This window comes from Anser brachyrhynchus (genome assembly GCF_964034855.1).
Source record: "Anser brachyrhynchus genome assembly, chromosome: 8".
Classification (NCBI taxonomy): Eukaryota; Metazoa; Chordata; class Aves; order Anseriformes; family Anatidae; genus Anser; species Anser brachyrhynchus.
In genome coordinates this window covers 222,873-240,253 of record NC_137702.1, presented here as the reverse complement: position 1 = coordinate 240,253, position 17,381 = coordinate 222,873, and the positions used below count along the sequence as shown (strand labels likewise).

The 17,381-nt window shown below is 41.0% G+C and overlaps 1 protein-coding gene across 4 annotated transcripts; it reads left to right on the top strand.

Moving 5' to 3' along the window:
- Nucleotides 1-203: 203 nt before the first annotated feature.
- Nucleotides 204-16,758, top strand: LHX8 (LIM homeobox 8). 4 transcript variants are annotated; one of them, XR_013954257.1, is made up of 11 exons: nucleotides 204-619; nucleotides 1,012-1,179; nucleotides 1,529-1,687; nucleotides 4,872-4,993; nucleotides 6,516-6,736; nucleotides 7,224-7,327; nucleotides 10,323-10,418; nucleotides 11,523-11,706; nucleotides 13,789-13,876; nucleotides 16,352-16,431; nucleotides 16,703-16,758. XR_013954257.1 is itself a non-coding variant. In XM_080602064.1 (9 exons), exons 2-9 carry the CDS (start codon nucleotides 1,099-1,101, stop codon nucleotides 13,791-13,793), a joined length of 972 nt encoding a protein of 323 aa, XP_080458190.1. In that variant the 5' UTR covers nucleotides 204-619; nucleotides 1,012-1,098; the 3' UTR covers nucleotides 13,794-16,284. The 4 variants fall into 4 exon arrangements, 3 of the variants coding, with proteins under 3 accessions (XP_080458190.1, XP_080458188.1, XP_080458189.1); XM_080602064.1 differs by lacking the exons at nucleotides 16,352-16,431; nucleotides 16,703-16,758 and having other exon boundaries at nucleotides 13,789-16,284; XM_080602062.1 differs by lacking the exons at nucleotides 13,789-13,876; nucleotides 16,352-16,431; nucleotides 16,703-16,758 and adding an exon at nucleotides 12,540-13,145 and having other exon boundaries at nucleotides 206-619.
- Nucleotides 16,759-17,381: the final 623 nt, after the last annotated feature.

Genomic DNA, 17,381 nt, shown 5'->3' with positions numbered 1-17,381 from the left:
GAATTCTATTTTATCAAACTCGGTATTTCCAACCGTCCGGGCAATTTTCTCAGCTTGATTTATGGAAACGCCACAAAACATCTCACATCCATCGTCAGAGCAAAAACAAAAAGAGAGGGAGAAAAGGGTGGAAACATAACGACAAGTTTAATTAAAAACACCTGTCTAGTTAAGTACGTGCAGAGAAGCAGATACCCCGATTATTTACCTCACCTGCGATGGACAAGCTGTTGCTTTATTCCCCTGAAACGTCCCGAGCACACTAGCAGTATTTGGTTGGGGGGGGGGGGGGGGGGGGGACACGACTCTGTGGGGAATGTTTGTAAACGTGGAAAAAGCGTACAAGTAACCCACAGACCCCCTCCGCTAAGAGAAATGTTCTAGTTTTCCGGAGAGATGTGAACAGCCGGCTCCTAGCAGGCTCTGTCCACAGCGTGAACAAAGACACGGATGTTAATTAGCAACATCCGTGATCTTTGAGGCTTAATTTCAGAACCGGAGTAATGCTACAGCCTTTGGCCAGCTCAGATGTTCTCTCTTTAGCTTAATGAGAAAGGTTTTGTAATGGGATCTTGGAAGCGCAGAGAAGCGTAGAAACAGCAAAACAGATTTAGGAGTTGTGAGTTTCTCTAAACTATAGGAAAGCGATCGGGCTTTAGGTTTCAGCAGGATGGAAGAACCTTTCCCGTTCACACGTAGCCTTTCTGTCGCGTTTTTCTTTGCTAATACGGAGAGAGGTGTAATTCGAATCTTTGTTTAGACTTGAGGGGGATAGAAGCCGTAGCAAACGATGAAGAGAAACGGGAGGGGTGGGGGTGTCCTCTGGTGGTTTTTTTTTTTTTTTTTTGGCTGGCTGAACAAAACCTGGCGCGGGCTCGCTGGCGCAGATAACGATCTCGCTCTGTTCAGAAGGCGGGTTTTGCGCAGGAGGTGAGGCCAGCGAGCCCGCGGAAGGCAGGTCCCCGCGCGGCAGGGTCCACCCCCCTGAAAACAAAACTTTTTTTCCTGCAGGCACTGAGAGCAGAGACCCGGAGCAGGGTCCCCGGAGCAGTCTCATCGCGCCCCCGCCGCAGAGCTGGTATGCGGTAGGGTAGTGCCATGTATTGGAAGAGCGACCCGATGTTCGTGTGCAGGCTGGATGACAAGGATCTTCCTGCGCTCGGCGGCCCCTCGGAGAAGGTGAGCGGGGCGGCGGCGCAGCGGGAGCGCGCGGCGGGCACCCGGCAGGGGCTGCACGGAAGCGAGCGCGGCGCCGGTGCCCGGTGCGGGGCCGGTCCCGGGCAGGAGCCCCGTGCCGGCTGGCGGGTTCCGTCTCTCCCCGCTCAAGTCTGGGGGCCCTGGGACCGCCGGCCGTGCCTGCTCGGCGGAGAAGCGCCGGCTCCCGCCGCGACCGTCAGCGGGAGGCTCCGGTCGGGCCCTGCAGGTGCTCGCAGACGAGCGGGCCGGGACGGCCGGAGCTCCCCGCCTCTGCCGGGCGAGACTGGCCGCAGCCAGCGCTGACAGCGGTCTCCCGTGCGCTCCCCCGCAGGCGAGCCCCGCGGCGGCCGACGAGGACTCCTGCTCTTCCTCCGCCGCGCTGTCGCCCTCCTCCTCACCGCGGTCCATGGCCTCGGGCTCCGGCTGCGCCCCCAGCAAGTGCGTGTGCAGCAGCTGCGGCCTGGAGATCGTGGACAAGTATCTGCTGAAGGTAAGAGCGCCCGCCGGCCCCTGCCCCTCGGGCGGGGGTCCCAGCCTGACCTGCGACCGCGGCGTCTATGCCGCGGCACGGGCGTCGGCGCGGGGCCGTGGCCGCGGAGGCCGAGCCCGCGGGGGCCGGGCGAAGGCCCGTGCCCGGCCGCCCTCGGCCGGGGGAAGCACGGAGTCCGCCCCCGGGCGGTGCGGGAAGAAGCTCGGCCGGGCCGCGGCGGGCGGCGCTCGGGACGGCGGAGCCTGCAGCGGCGTCCGGCGCCTTGAAGCCGTGCTGGCCTCCCGGCGCACCTGGAGATCGTCGGGAACCGAGCTCAACGAGAAAATGCGACAGCGCTGCGAGCGGATAAACGAGCTCTAGGGAAACTTGCCCCCCTTTTCTCGCTCGTCTCTGAACCGCTTCCCTTCGTCGCTGTTACTTGAACGGTTAGCATCCGTAACGATTTTAGCGCGTTATTTTTGCTGCAGCCGAGACGGCATGTCCTTCGGCTTGCAGACGTGAGTAGAACTACTGCAGAAACGGCACTTAAAGCTATGAAGCTGACTGCACACGTCTGTGAGGTTTGGGCCTTGCAGGAAAGCTGAAGTGGTATTTATGTTTTGATAACAGTTTTCTGTTTTGGGGCTGCGTTTTCTCACATTCTCTATGAGGAGCGTGAAAGAACACTGTTCAGTACATGGATAAGTTTCTGGTTGTGCTTTACGCTCCTGATTAAGCAGTGGTAGCACGACCCATTTTTTTAGCTATTTTATAATTTTTTTTTTTTAGTGTGATACCGTGAATTTAAAGGCAAAAAGTGCCTATTCAGAAGCATGGAAGCGAGTTACTCCTCTAAAAGTTGTTCTACTAATGTCTGTAAAAGAAGGAAAAACGTGTGATTGCAGAGCAGTTTTGCTAGTCTTAGCATTCAGGACTGAGCAAGATTACTTAACATCAAAAACATGGTGGTCTCTAAGTATAAAATTTAAGGCAGTTGGGAGGTGGCTATTTCCCTCTAGGATTACAGCCATTAGTTTTCCTGGATCAGAGTCTTGCCTCTCCACTTTCAAAAGTGAGATTAGAAAATCCTTCTTTCAGTCACTTGATTGCAATAGGTGCAGCTTTTAAATAAAGTCATATATTCCGCAAAGAGTATGTTGATAGCACCACTGAAAACATCTAAATAATCTATTTAGATCATTTGTTTTAGATCTCAGTGGTCATGAGGAGGTCAAAGGAATGTGTATGTCAGGTTGGCATTCGTGTAAAATAAGGTTGTTGCAGTTCAGGGAAGCTGTATATCATTTGTGCCAGTAAACCCCAGCCACCATCGTAATAGGCTGGTTTTGCACATGAAGTGTGCTGTGGAACTGGGAGCAGAGCTGACAGAAATTGGTTCTGGTCGCATTAACTCCAGTGATATTTTGGTAGGCCATTTACATCACTGTTTAAATCAGTGTCTTATGTCTGAAAAACTGGGATAGTGTGGCTTGGAGAGAAAGACTTCTAAATGATTATTTAGACCTCAAACATTACTCCCTTCTGTATAGGTGGTGAAAGAAATCTGTGGTGGGAGCCTGGTAATCTTGCTGATCAGCAGCAGCGTGTATTCTAACTTCAGCCCTGTAAATTAACAAATAAGAAGGTAGATGGATGACATCAACCTGGGCATGTAACAAAGCTACTGATTTCTTCTATGGAAGAGCATTAGCCTCTCAAGAGCAGTCAGTGCAATGAGCTTTGTGTTGTGGGATGTCAGCTCGTGCCTTGCACCACTGATGCTGCGCAGAGCTGTGTGCCAGTAGCCTGGCTGTGCATGGGATCCCCTTGCCTGCTCTAGGGGTCCTGGTATGGGCTGTGGTGGGCGTCGCCTGGCAAGCCTTTGTGTGCAGAAGCACTGGGTGGTCTTGGTCTGGCCCAAAAGCTGCTGTCCTGTGTCTGTCTGCGGTGCATCCATTTAAAAAAAATAGTTGTGAGGCTCAATTTGGCGACAGCTATTATCAACAATTTTGCATTATACTGTGGTGTAAGTTTGTCACTCTGAAAATATGGCTGCCAACAAGAATAAATCTTGAGGGAGCATTGGGCAGCTGCAAGATGTAATATTAAAACCTGAAGAATGACTGAAATGGGCTTTTCCATCTCGATCTGTAAGATTTGATACCTTACTTTCTCTTTCTCTGGCTTGTCTGGCAGCATTTTTATGAAAGGAACATCCTGGATTATCTTAAATCTGCTGTTTTGCCATTCACAGTATATGGGCTGAAGATCTTAGTGTTTGCTATAGGATGAGAAATGGACACAGGACACTTGAAAATAAAAATCCATATATCTAAACTTGCTGGTTGTTTGCTTTATGTAATTTCTCCTATAAAATCTAGAATTATCTAAACAGCTATTACTTAACTTTTGTGGTCAGTGGGAGTCTTAGGTTTTCAAATCAAGTTATTTAGCAGGTGCGTAGTGCACAACATGTTTGTGACAAAGAATTTTCTTTATAAGAATGAAGAAATGAAAATTCCACATAACTTATTTGCCCAAAACTTATTCATGGCTTTTCAAAACTCCTGATTTGCTACTGCTTTCCATGACTGTAACTAATTGTGGACATTACATCTTAAACGATTGTTGAATTTGCTATAAAAAAACTGATGTGTTGAAGCTCTCAATCCATTCCCTAACTTTGCTTTATCAGAAATCTGGCAATTGATGATATGGTGTGTTTCTACTTGACAGACCATGTTGTTTTGGTTTTGCTTCGGTACTTTCATTTTAAAATTTCAAATCACTTTGCAAAGTTTGTTCTTTGTTAAGCAGGAGTTTCTGCTGACTGGGAAACAGGAGCATGTAAGTTAGCAGTAAGGTCATGTGAGGCCAAAACTTGCTCTGTTACTGTAATACTGTGAGAACAGAACTGGTCAAAAAATATCTGTGTAGAACTTGAATCTCTTGCTTCCTCTTCCCGTGCTTTTAATTACAAAGCCACGAAAGCATATTCTGAAGACCTTCATCAAATTCATTAACCCCTAATATTTATGCAGTTCTATAGGCAGTTTTGCCTTGAAGATAATTTTTTTGTGAATCACAATATGGGTTGTTTATGGTCTTTTCTGTTTGTATGCAAAAAGGAAAAAAAGGTCTTCTGCCACTATTAGTATTTTATATTTACAAACTGAAGGGTATCTTTCTTTTGGTGTTCTTGCAGGTAAACGACCTCTGCTGGCATGTGCGCTGTCTCTCATGCAGTGTTTGCAGAACGTCTCTAGGAAGGCATACCAGCTGTTACATCAAAGATAAAGATATCTTCTGCAAACTTGATTATTTCAGGTATATCATGTAGCAATATAATTTTCTTAGATAAAATATCACACTTTCTTGTCAGGTTTTGCTTTGTCTGTAACTAAAATATGTGTTTAGATTATCTGCTTTCTTTTTTGCTGCTAGTTTTTTAAGTAGTTGAACTATTGAGATTTTTTTTTTTGTAGAGGGATTTAGGAAACCCCCCGAGTCTGCCTAATGTACCTACATACCAAGTCTTTTTTTTCTTTAAGTTATGCCTAGCTACTGCATTTATAGAATAATTTACCTCTGTACGCACGGAAGGTGGAAATGTTAGTCAAAATCCCTATCAAAATAAAGTTGTAAATCTATCATGTGCAACGAATCAGCATTATCTAAGGGCGATTGAGAATACAAGGTAGAGTTGAGATGATTTTTTGTTTGGACTGTCACTCTCACTGGTATGAGACATAGGATATCCCAAGGAAATACTAAAACAACCCAAAATAAATCTCTTAATCTTTAAAAGAAGCTTGCAGTAGTTATACCTTTCTATGATCAATTTGATATAAATGTGAAATGCTCTTCAGGATTAATATATAATCATGTAAGGAAGAATATTATTAATTCTGGCTAGCATTAAAAGACTTTCTGGCCCCCGTACTTAAGATATCAAATATTCAGTTCAGTAAGCAGGAAAAAAAGTTGCTGTTAATTTTGGTGTGACCACTAGTACTTCCCCAGACCAAGATATTTATGGGATTCTTATCTGTGTAGTGAATGGATTATGGTCAGCTAGTCAGTTTTGACATGGAGGGAGGGAGCAGGCTGAATACTGCAGACATTTGGAAGAACAAAGTTAATTTTATGGGACTTAAAAAAAAAAAAAAAAAAAAAAAAATCAAGTCTGCAAAGATTTTTCAGAATGCTTATACATAATTCAACATATCCTGGTTGCTAGTTTCCTCTTGAAAGAGCAATATTCTACAGTAGCAATGTAAATGTTTGTCCGTATCTCAATTTCTTTTAAAGATGAAAAATCATAAACATTATCGTAATTAAGGAAATTACTCTGGAGATATAGGTTTTCCCCCTTCTGCTAAAAGGGTCAAAATGATTAGTGAAAGATAATGTAGCTAAATTATTTGGACTATTGCTACAGTAATGTGAAATTTATTTGAATAACTGGGAGAATTTTGAATGTGAGGTCTGCTGTTTTTATCTCCCACTGACAGCTTTTGAAAGAGATTGCTTTTGTAAAAGGAAAGATGAATTTTGAATTCATTTTATAGGTTAGATGTTTTGATTTTTGCCCTTTGCCTTAAGGAAATCATTAACTTCTGTAGTTCAGCAGTAGTCTTGCCTTAAGTTAGCACAAACAGACTTGCTGATTTTGTTGCAGTTAACATGCAATTATGTAGTCCTTTAGTTCTGTGTGGTCAACTTACTTGGTGTGGATCTCAGCTGAGCTTCCACGTCACATAGACACTGATGCTCCTGGGGTGACTGCTTTGCCCAAGATGGTTAGTGTCTGAGATTTTAGCCTTCTGTTGGCCTTTGTTATTTGCAGGCGGTATGGCACCCGCTGTTCCCGCTGTGGGAGGCACATTCATTCTACTGACTGGGTCCGGAGGGCTAAAGGAAATGTATATCACTTGGCGTGTTTTGCCTGCTTCTCCTGCAAAAGACAACTTTCTACTGGAGAGGAATTTGCTTTGGTCGAAGAGAAAGTCCTTTGTAGAGTACATTATGACTGCATGTTGGACAATCTGAAAAGAGAAGTTGAAAATGGTAACATCCAGCTTTTAAGAACTGTTTGTGGTTTATTTTTAATTAAATTGTTGGGTTTTACTTCATCTTCCTTATTAAAAGAGGTAATTATCTAGCTTTGCAAAGTCTGGAAGCACAGGTTCTTGAATTAAAATAATGTGCAAATTATTTGATGTATAAAAGTTTTTTTTTATTTTGAGTTTGTGTAACTTGTTTCCTATCCTAAGGAAGAGAAAGTAAAGCGTATCTCATTGATAAAATGTCATGTGGGTTCTATCCCTTCCATTTTTTCCAAGGGAGTCAATTGGGGTGTTTTGGGTCATGGTGCCAGATCAATTTAACTTTGAGCAAAACATAATTTTTTTCAAGATGAAATTCAGCTGGTGAGCTACTGCTAGCTACTGTTGGAGGACAGCCTGATTTATGAATAACATAATTTTGAATGCTTAGGATATAACATAATTTTGAATGCTTAGGATACAACATTGTTTTCTTTTTAATGCTTCAGGTAATGGGATTAATGTGGAAGGAGCATTGCTAACAGAACAAGATGTTAATCATCCAAAGCCAGCAAAAAGAGCTCGGACCAGCTTCACAGCAGATCAACTCCAGGTAAATGCAGTGCTAAAAACTTGAGTATTTCAGATTTATGCAGGACATAACTTCTGAACTGATAGGAAGACAGATGCGGGGGGGGGGGAGATGGAGGGAGGTTTGTATGCTTTAAACTATTTCATAAACTATCAAGACGGAGCATGTTTCTGGAATAGTTTCTGTTTCAATGGTTTCATATGAAACAGTTACCTTTCAAGCTTTTTTTTTTTTCCCTGAGGGCAGCTGGTAATCCTGCAGAGTGGAAACAAAAAGGTTGATCTATTCGATTGCTTGATGACATCTATTTGATCAGACATTTACATCACTACACATAACAGAGAATATTTTTAGAATTACGTAGTATTATGAGTTGTGCTAGAGATGGGTACTGTATATGACTTAAAGACATTAAGAGGCAGGAAGCTTGGATTTTGTTGTGTACAATAAAGACTGTAAAAGTTTGTGTTCTCAAAACGGGTAAGTATTGTGGGTTCCTGTTTATATTCACGTGAACACATCTCAACTCTTGTCAATTAAATTTTCTTGTTTCTCTTTGATTTATAAAGAAGATGAGCAGTAGCTGTCATTTCTTATCACTTTTTTCATCTAAAGCACGTCAATTCAGCATCTAATTCATGTCAATACTTGCTTTTTAGATCACATTACAGTCTTGGCTATATTTATGTGCACTAGGAAGATAGACTATCAATAGGGACTCATCCTTGCTCTCCTTCCTTCTCTTCCCTTCTCTCAGCCTTTACAAAATGCTTCACAGGCATACTAATTCTCAAAGTATCTTTGAGCTTTGCTGCTGCCTGTTAAAACATACTAAGCTCTGTAGTCTTGGTATCATGTTTCAAGAGCCTAGCTTTGGTGTTTAATGTTGCATGTTTTTTGGAGGGGGAGGGAGTGGGGGGAACAGGGGACTTTTTCACAGAGCTGGGTGGAGTAAAATACAGGAAAAGCGCATTTGAAGTTCTTGGCAGCAGTTCTCTTACTGTCTAATTTGTTCTTGATCATGCATTATTGAAACACATTTTTTCAATATCCCATTATACTAGCTCAACCACTAGTTATATCCCTTTCCATTGTCAGGACGAAAGGGAAGTGGGAGCCTAGGAAGTCTGAAAGTATCAAATAAAAACTCCTTGTAGGGTCAAGCCTGCCCTGAAGGGGGAGGGATAGGGACTGTCTGCATCTGCTCTGCTTTCAAGGCTTTTTATTGTTGCTATCTTGGCAAGAGTTAGCTCTGGACTGCCTGAAATATGAGTAATTTCTCCCTCTGGATCACCAGTTCACTAAATTAGAAAAACACCATGACCAGGGCCAGCTCCCCATGAAAGGGGTAGTAGCGAGACCAGACTTAGAGGCTTCAACCTGTAGTGGGAAGGAAGCTACAGCATTCTCCCTAATTTTAGCTACACATCCCCACATTCAGTTTATAACATATCTTCAGCGAGTTCTTGGATGCACACTGCCACTACACCACTGTTGTTGTTTTTTTGGTGTCTCAGTCAAAGTTCTGTCTTGTCAGCCTGTCCTCCTCTTGTCCATGGTAAAAGCAGTTGAGGGAAACTAAGCAGAGATATGATAACATGTGCATCGTTTAAGCAGCACTGTATAACATGACATGTGGCTGTTCAAAGCTTAGTTTGCTATTTCATCCATTACTGGAGACAAGGTGTTATTAGTCTGGAGCAAGGGTACCAGCAATAAACTGAAAAGAGCGTAAGGCAAGGATGTTAAGCTTGAACTTCTGCAGAAGGGGGTCTTTCTTTTCCAATGCCAACTAAATGGGAGATAGGCCCAACTATCAGAGCAGGAACTGTATTCGGGGCTCCTTCTGGTTTGACATCAATGAAACTTTCATGTTCTCTTTTCCTGTTTTAAATAGATTGTAACCTACTTCAGCAGATATGTGATCTCTTAAGGCTTCTTGTTTTAAGACACTTGCTGTCTGTTCAGTGCCTCAGTCTCTGTACCTGTCCTTGATATAAGACTCGATTTCCAGTAAGAGAAGTATCAGAGGAAAGAGCCACTGTCAGTGGCAGTGTATAATAGTATGCTTCATGAAGTACTTCTTGTTCAGAAGGATATCTGTCCTCTTTGTTTTTGTATGGAGTTCAGTTGGAAAATAAATAGTTCCAACACTTCTGAATGTGAAGAGTAGTAGTCCGAATCCTTCAAATAGGCAAAATGTGCAGAGCATTAAGGGACAAAATCCAGAAATTAGATACTAGTTTACTAAGATGCTGAAGAAAACTCACAGAAATCCAAGTCTTACTTCCTTAAATAAGGTAAACTCTTACAGGCTTCAGAGTTGTTCAGGATGCATGCCAGGCTGACATCTCTGCTTCCTCAAAAATTGTAGCTGATATTACAATGACAAGTGTTCACTTCAGTCTTCATTAAGAAGAATCAAACCAAACAGTTGCATAGTGCAGGTCAGTCAGAGTGGAGCCTGTGTGTCTCTTATCAGTGAAAAGTAAACGAGGTACAAAGAGCTTCCAAGTTGCCTGCATCCTCCATGCAGCTGAAAAGAGGATTGAGTTGCTCCATATAATACAAGATGCCAAGAGTGATTGACAAGTTCAGAAAGGCCAGTCAAAACCCATTCCTTCCTTATGCTGTGCACTGTGGTCTGATGTTTAAGACGTTTTCTTTATCAAGCATGTTTGAATCACTTTGCAGTGGATTTTCTCCCGCAATCCTTTTAGTGCAATCATAACAGAATGCTTTGTCCATGTTCGACTATTTCCAAGCAGAATTCATTTCTTTCATTTCTCAAAAATGTCTTGATTCAGATAAACAGAAAAAGGGGCTTGTATTTTGGATTTGATTTTTGCAGGGTTTTTTTTTGTTTTCCTAATGTACTGGGGGCTGTTTGGAGACTAGTGGTTAAAGCAGTTTCCTGAAAGCATTGAAGGAGAAGGGTAATAGTCTGAGAAGAGTCTATAATGCCCCTCTCAAGACTGCACAAAAATAAAAACTTGCAATCTCTTATCCTTTTCAGGTTATGCAAGCACAGTTTGCTCAGGACAACAATCCAGATGCACAAACACTTCAGAAACTGGCAGAAAGAACAGGCCTGAGCAGGCGTGTTATACAGGTGACCGTGCTAAGTTACTTGACTAGCAATCTGGTACTCATCCATTGGAAATGCTTGATGACAAATCAACAATAGCAATGTAGTTATTGTGAGATTTAAAAAAATCTAATCTGGTGGTTTTAACATAACTTTGAACAACGTTCTTAGTCAGGAGTAGGTCTAGAACCAAAGTGCTGATTTGGATGATTTGCTGTAGTCCTCTTGTGCTTTGTGTGGAGGATTAATAATCTTCCAGGAAGAAACTTCTTAGCCTAAATAGTATATAAATTGGCACTAAGCTTTTTCTAAATATAAATTTGTGATTTCAGTAGCCTGCTCTTAAGAGCTGCACTTTTTGAAAATGGCTTGTGATATGTAACACAGACATGAGGATTAAGTATCTAGTGATTTAAGTATATAGTGGTTTAGAGAGCAGAGTTGAAATATATGCCTAACCCATTCAAAACTGAGAAATACAAACTTAGATTCTTACTTTGCTTGAAGATGCCTCTCAGCAATCATTATATTCATGCTCTTTTTACATATAAATATTTTTACATATGATATAACTTATAAATTTTATTGTAAATAAAAAGAAACTTGCAGTTCCCTTGTGTCATCCTAGCTCAGAAGACCGACAATGCTTCTGTGGAAGCGAGGTATCTGGTAGCTGTGATTAAGCTTTTAAAAAAGTTGAAGCTTGCTTGCTTCTCAGCATGAAAAAGGAGAATTGGTATCCTGTGAAAATCTGTCCTGCTGCCAGCAGTGTTCAGGCACAGACGGCTCTGACCAGTTGTGTGTCTGGGGGCAGCAGTCTAAACTGTGCTGCTGGGTTGTTGTGGGTGCTGCTCCTCAGTCCAGCCAGGCGCTTGCCTCAGGAACCGTGCAGCCCCTCCCAGTGCCTGTCCTCTGTGGGCTACTGGTTGCTACAAAGCTTTCCTGACTTTTCTGCATGTGCTTAAGGCAGTCTTAAACCATGCAGTCTTAGAGTGGATATCTCTTCTTTTGGACTGTCAGTGTTATGTTGAAGGCCAAATTAACTAACTGATCTGAGGTTTTTTATCAAGTTCATGTCAAAGCAGAATGCAATCGATCAACATGATGTAAATTTTTCCCCCTTTTCAGGTGTGGTTTCAAAATTGTAGAGCACGCCATAAGAAACATGTTAGTCCTAATCATTCATCTACTGCTCCTGTCACAGCAGTTCAGCCCTCCAGGCTGTCTCCACCCATGTTAGAAGAAATGGCATACTCAGCATATGTACCCCAAGATGGGACTATGTTAACTGCTCTACATAGTTATATGGATGGTAGGTACAACAACTTTCCATATCCAAGTAAAATCATTGTTGACTGTAGCAAGAACAGTTTACCAAGCATCAGTTAAAGAAGCTTACCGGATTTCTCATTTCCAGTATTCTTTATAGAATATCTTAATACTGTATTTGCTGTCTGTGCCTCATTAAGAAGTGTGCCACTTCTAGCAATAGCCCTTCACTGTAATAGTGTAGCTGAAGATCTGGGTGTGAAGACCACTTCTTGTACTTCCTCCAAACTATGAACATTAGTAATAAGAATTCAAACACTGAAGTATTTGTATTTTCCCCTATATCTAATTTAAGCGAAAACTGTTCACTATCCAGCCCCCAACTCTTACCCCATGGATTGTATGTGTACTAAATCCAGCAACTGCACTGAAATACTTCATCTTCCTTCACAGCAATGCACAGTGGGTGGGGAGGCTGGGGAGGGGAGGAACCTGGTTTTCAAAAATTTTTGTCATTCTGTGTTATTTGACCTGGCAAGTCAGCTTTGTCTCCTACTTATGATTAGGAGAGACTGAAGGATTTGGAAGCACTGGACTCTGAGCTGCACGTGTGGCCTGAGTTCATTCTTCTCAAAAACAGTGGTGTAAAGTGGACTGTGGATGAAGGTGTGTGGACGCTGAGCCCAAAGTGCGGGGTTGGTGGAAGTGTCTGTGATGCCAGCTGGTACCTCCTGGTGTCAGACTTGGCTAGAAAAACAAAGCTTGCTTAGGTGGTTGGGGACTAGTGAACCATTATTTACCCAGTGGGTTTTTACTAGCTAATAATCTTTTTCTACCTCCAATGAAGTTGACCAGTAAATCTTTCTGTCTTTGTAGCTCATTCACCTACAGCTCTTGGACTCCAGCCTTTGCTACCCCATTCAATGACACAACTGCCAATAAGTCATTCCTAATTCCTTTCTGTCAGGGATATAAGCTATTAAGGATGTAATCTTAAGTCGTTTATTGTGTATTAAAAATGTCATTGGAAAGATATTAATGTTAATTTTTTATTTAACATCTAAAGCATTTTCAAGACCACTTTTGCTGCCCAGGTATGTAAGTATGTATTTAGCCTGCAAGACACTTTTATGGATTCTGCATAAATAAATATTACATTGTTTACAAGCCTTATTAAACACCTTTTTGTATTGTCTGGAAGTAGTCCACTCTAGTTATGTATTTGTTAATTTATTTGTCATCAAAAGAGCACTTTGCCTAAAAGAAAGGACTGACAATTGTGCAAAATGTTTACAATTCTTTGTGAAATCGTAGTTTATCATTAGTTTGTATCTGTAAGTTATTGCTAAAAGTATTACCTGTATTTGAGTTGTATACAGCCTATATGTTAAAGCTTATTTCTGTGAGTTTACAAAAATTTTGGTTGCAAATATTTTCAACATGAACTAAATAAAGTTTCTGCTGTAGCATGCTAAGCAAAAATGTTGCTGTGTTTATGGTTGCACTGTGATCATTTGTGAAGTGTTTAGCTTAAATTTTCATGTTTTAAGAAAAGGATGCTGGTATACTTAGGCTGCACCAGACTCTTTCAGGTGTGTTCATCTGTCTTAACTGATTTTAAAAATACTTCTAGTGAGTTTAGATTTGCCTTGAAACACCTCAAATAAGTACTCCTTTAATGTAAGTATACACAGCAGTGCTTCTCTTGAGGGTGAATACCTGCAGCGTGAGGGAAATTGTGGATATACAGGGCAGATTTTAACTGTGACTGAAGTTAGTGAGTGGAGGACCTAAATTTAAATCCACTTTAGTATTTTGCATTTGTACTAGTTCAGCTTCTGATTTTTTTCAGGGTTTTTGCCTTCCGATTGTGTTAAGCAGGAGGATGACTAATATATAATACTTAAATAGTCTGCATTTTTAAAGTAACATCTAGTTCAGTATTTTGACTGACCTGTATCAAACTGCACCTTAATAGAAATAGGAATTCAGTCAAATGCTGAAAAGTATGCTGTGTTTACCAGTTGCTGTGCTAAGCCTTAATTGAAAAGTATGTCTTGACACGCTGATTTGATGGGTAAAGGCTAGCATATACCATGAACTGAACTGATTTTTGTCTTCACAGACTAGTTTCCTTCAAGGATTTAAGACGGGTAGAACCCATCTGCACACCTAAACCTTACTTGCATCAGAAGGAAATCGTACTTTTGAAGGTGTGTGTGTCCTTTTTTCCTCTCCAACTGAGTTAGTGTCTCTAATGTGTCAAATTTCATAACTGTTCTGGTTAAACCATTTCAATGTGTTAATAAAGGTAGTATTCTCCCACCACAGAAAGATGATGGCTTTTAAGAGCATAGTTTCAATGCCAAGCTTTGAATTATTCATGTTCCATAAATTAAATGTCAGCGCTATTTGCAGTGCAACTCACAGATGCTCAAGTTAATCTGAGTAGCAAAAGTAATCTCTTCGCACTGGCACAGTGCTTTGTCTAGGCTAGTATACCCTGCCACAACATCTCTCAAATAATGCTTAAGACACAGGGTGTTGTAGAACTTGACTGACTTTACATTTTCTTCCAACATGTATCATTGAAATTCTCTGGGTGGAACATTGAACTGAATGCATCACTTTCAGTACCTAAGATAGCCCCATATATCTGCATGATACAAAATTGTATGCATAGCAGTAGACAGATGAGTCCTTGTTTTGTTGTCTGATATGTAAGCAGGACAACCTTACTGCTGAAGTTTTCAGTTAAACGTTAACTGATGCGAATTTAGTTCTTAACATAAATTGGTAATGTAAAATAATAAGTTGTCATGTTTTTAAAATGCATCTTGACTTATACATAATCTCTTTAAAGAAAAGTAATTATTCACTTTAATTTGAAGGACTTAAGCAGCTTCAGGTTCCTTAAGACAAAGTAAGGCCAGACCTATTTATGAAACATCCCATTCTGTCCAGTTCCACAGTTGGAGTGGGATTAAAATAAACAGTGAGCAATTTTCCCACTTCCCAGTGAAAATAGGAAGCAGGAGATATCATCTTTGGCTATTGTGAATGGATGAGCAGCTATTTATAAAGTGAGGCTGGGGAAATGTGGAGTTGAAAATAGGAAGTTCCAGGAGAGGATCTGGACTTTGAGCGTTGCCTTTGAGAACATAAGACCTGTGCTACTGGCCTGCCTTGAATTGGCTGCAGTTGCCAGGCTGCATGGAGTAGACAAGGTGTATGGAAAACCAGGAGTCTTAGTCTGGTGCTCTCGGCTGAAGCTGTTGCTGTACCATGACTTGCAAGTTTGAATGGTTTTTCTTTTTTCTGCTGGTTGTGTGCTCACTTGCATTTTTGACAGCATGTGCTGCTGAACTGCTCTGACACTGGAGCTGTTTTTACTGCTTCCTGCTGTTTTAAAAGAGTAACACACTGCTGTGCTGAGAGAATTTGTGGGATACATTTACAGGAAGAGAATGTGGCTATTGCTATATGCATATATGCAGCAGGAGCATAAAGTAGTATGTTTAGTGCCTTTTAGGCTCAATATATTTGACTTAAAATTGAAAAGCAATGTTGTATGAAATAAACTAATTCACAAAATAAATTGGTTTTAACATGTGACTTAGAAGTGATGTATCTTGAACAGAAAAAAAGGTAGAGCTGTGCTTAGTGCTCTACATCTTGGGTTATTTTGCAGAAAAACTCATTCATCCCTCTGATTCTAAACTGTTTAGCCTACAAGGTAGGATGGTACTTCATACAAACTACACTGAAACTTAGCAAAGAAATCCAAAATGGAACTAATGATGTAAAATGTATTTTGCACCCAGAGGTTCTCAAAGGAAGAAATATCACTAACAAAATTAAAGCTCTGTCTTGAACTGTCTTGAAAGTACTGAGAAGACTGGCTATCAACTTCCAGCCCTCTTTCCCTTCCTTCCCTGACCTGTATAACCAATACGTTGTTGGGGATGGCTTGTGTATTATTGTGTGTCAGGACAAGTAACTGTAACTACTCTGCAAAATACAACTTAAAATTTATTCTATTCAGCCTGTTGTAGGAAGAGGGGAAAATATAGACGAAAAAATCTTTGCAGTACAAGTTTCACAAAATCTGTAAAGGATGTCTGCTGTTAGAATCTAGTAGTAGTTCAGTTTGCAAGGTACAGAAGTATCTATTGCTCTAGAATCTCCAAGATCCTTCAGAGATATTTCAAACTTAGTATTTAAATTAAATACTGGGATATAAATCCTTTGAAACTCCATCTACTCAGTGGAAGTATGGGTTTGTGTTTATAATGCAAACAAATCTGAGAAGTTCTTGGGTATTTTCTAGTCTACTTTTCACTCCAATGAACAAATTCCTCCTAGATACTGCTAATAGTGATGTTTGTCTAAACTGTTCTTATATGTCTCCAGTGGTAGAAATTTTTACAGAACCCTCAGGAAATCTGGCACTTAAATAAAAATAAAAAAAAATATTTTTTCTCTACCAAACAAGTCTGATTCATTGAGTTTTTTGCACTAAGTTTTATTCGGGAGTTGTCTAACTGTTTCTGTGCTGTTTTTGTCCATCTTCTTGAAGCACAACTCAGTTTTAGCAAAGCCCTTAATGATGCTCAGCAGGAAGATTAGGGCATGTAGGTTGCTCATTGCTATGTGTTGCAGGATGATGACTGCTTTTCTTCTAATAGCACTACACTCCACGTTCTATTTGTGACCAGCTGTTATTTTGTCTCCTGTTTACAATTCTCCATAGATTATTGCAGCCTAGGTAAGCAGCTTATATTTTGCTGTACTGAATTTCACCCCACTTTTTTCTTACTATTTCTCCAAATTGTCAATCATTCTGAATCGCAGTTCTGCATTCCCCTGTATTGCTCGTGTTGTCAGAAAATTCACTAAGAATCTCTCTACACTGTCATCCGTGTAGTTAACTAAAATACTGACTAGAGCCTGATTCTTCTGTAATTCCATTTTTTAAGTAGGAAAATGTATCATCTGAGTCGCTTGCAGCTACTTACTTTCAAACTTTTCTATCCTAGGTTATTTCCATATCTTGCTTATGTCAGAATGTGACATGTACAGCATCTTGACCACCCACACAGCTGTTACCCTTGCCAAAAGGACTCTGGGCCAACTTGATAGTCTTGCTGTTTGTATTCTTGTTTCTGTCAGTCTGGTTAAGATTTTAAAATTCTCAAATAAAATAATTAGATTGAAATTAAACTGCGTTGTTGAATTCCCTGGCTTTCTTCTGCCTATTCCCTAAGATCTAAGCACTGAGTGTCTCTTAACAATGAGCTAGTATTTTGTAAAGGTTTCTGTCTAGCTCTACAGCCACAGGACGAAGTGCGGCAGGTCCAGTCTACCCAAAAACATTTAGAGTGAAACTTCAAGAGAGCTTGTTTTTGTTGGCATTGGCCCTAACTTTTTCATGGACTATCTTTTTTTGGTCAAAGCTGATGCAGCAGAAGGTCTAGCATGGCCTTCCAGTATTCACTGACGAGTTTTAACTCAGAGCAACCAGTCAGCACCAGCCTTACTCTTGCTTTATTAATAAAAGTACACAATACTGTTTTCTTTACCCTTGATGATATTTGCTAGTGCTTTTTTTCTCTCATATGTATGTTCTATATAATTGCATTATCGTAACCATCACCTATTTTTCTGTATTCTTTCTATGTTGAAGAGTTACTTAAAGTCTAGGCAAATTGATCTTCT

Bases quoted from the DNA above. Each gene is read 5' to 3' on its own strand.
- LHX8 (XM_080602062.1), top strand. From the start codon at position 1,099: ATGTATTGGAAGAGCGACCCGATGTTCGTGTGCAGGCTGGATGACAAG. The intron at 1,180-1,528 runs GTGAGCGGGGCG...GCTCCCCCGCAG, and splicing joins TCGGCGGCCCCTCGGAGAAG to GCGAGCCCCGCGGCGGCCGA. The intron at 4,994-6,515 runs GTATATCATGTA...TGTTATTTGCAG, and splicing joins TGCAAACTTGATTATTTCAG to GCGGTATGGCACCCGCTGTT.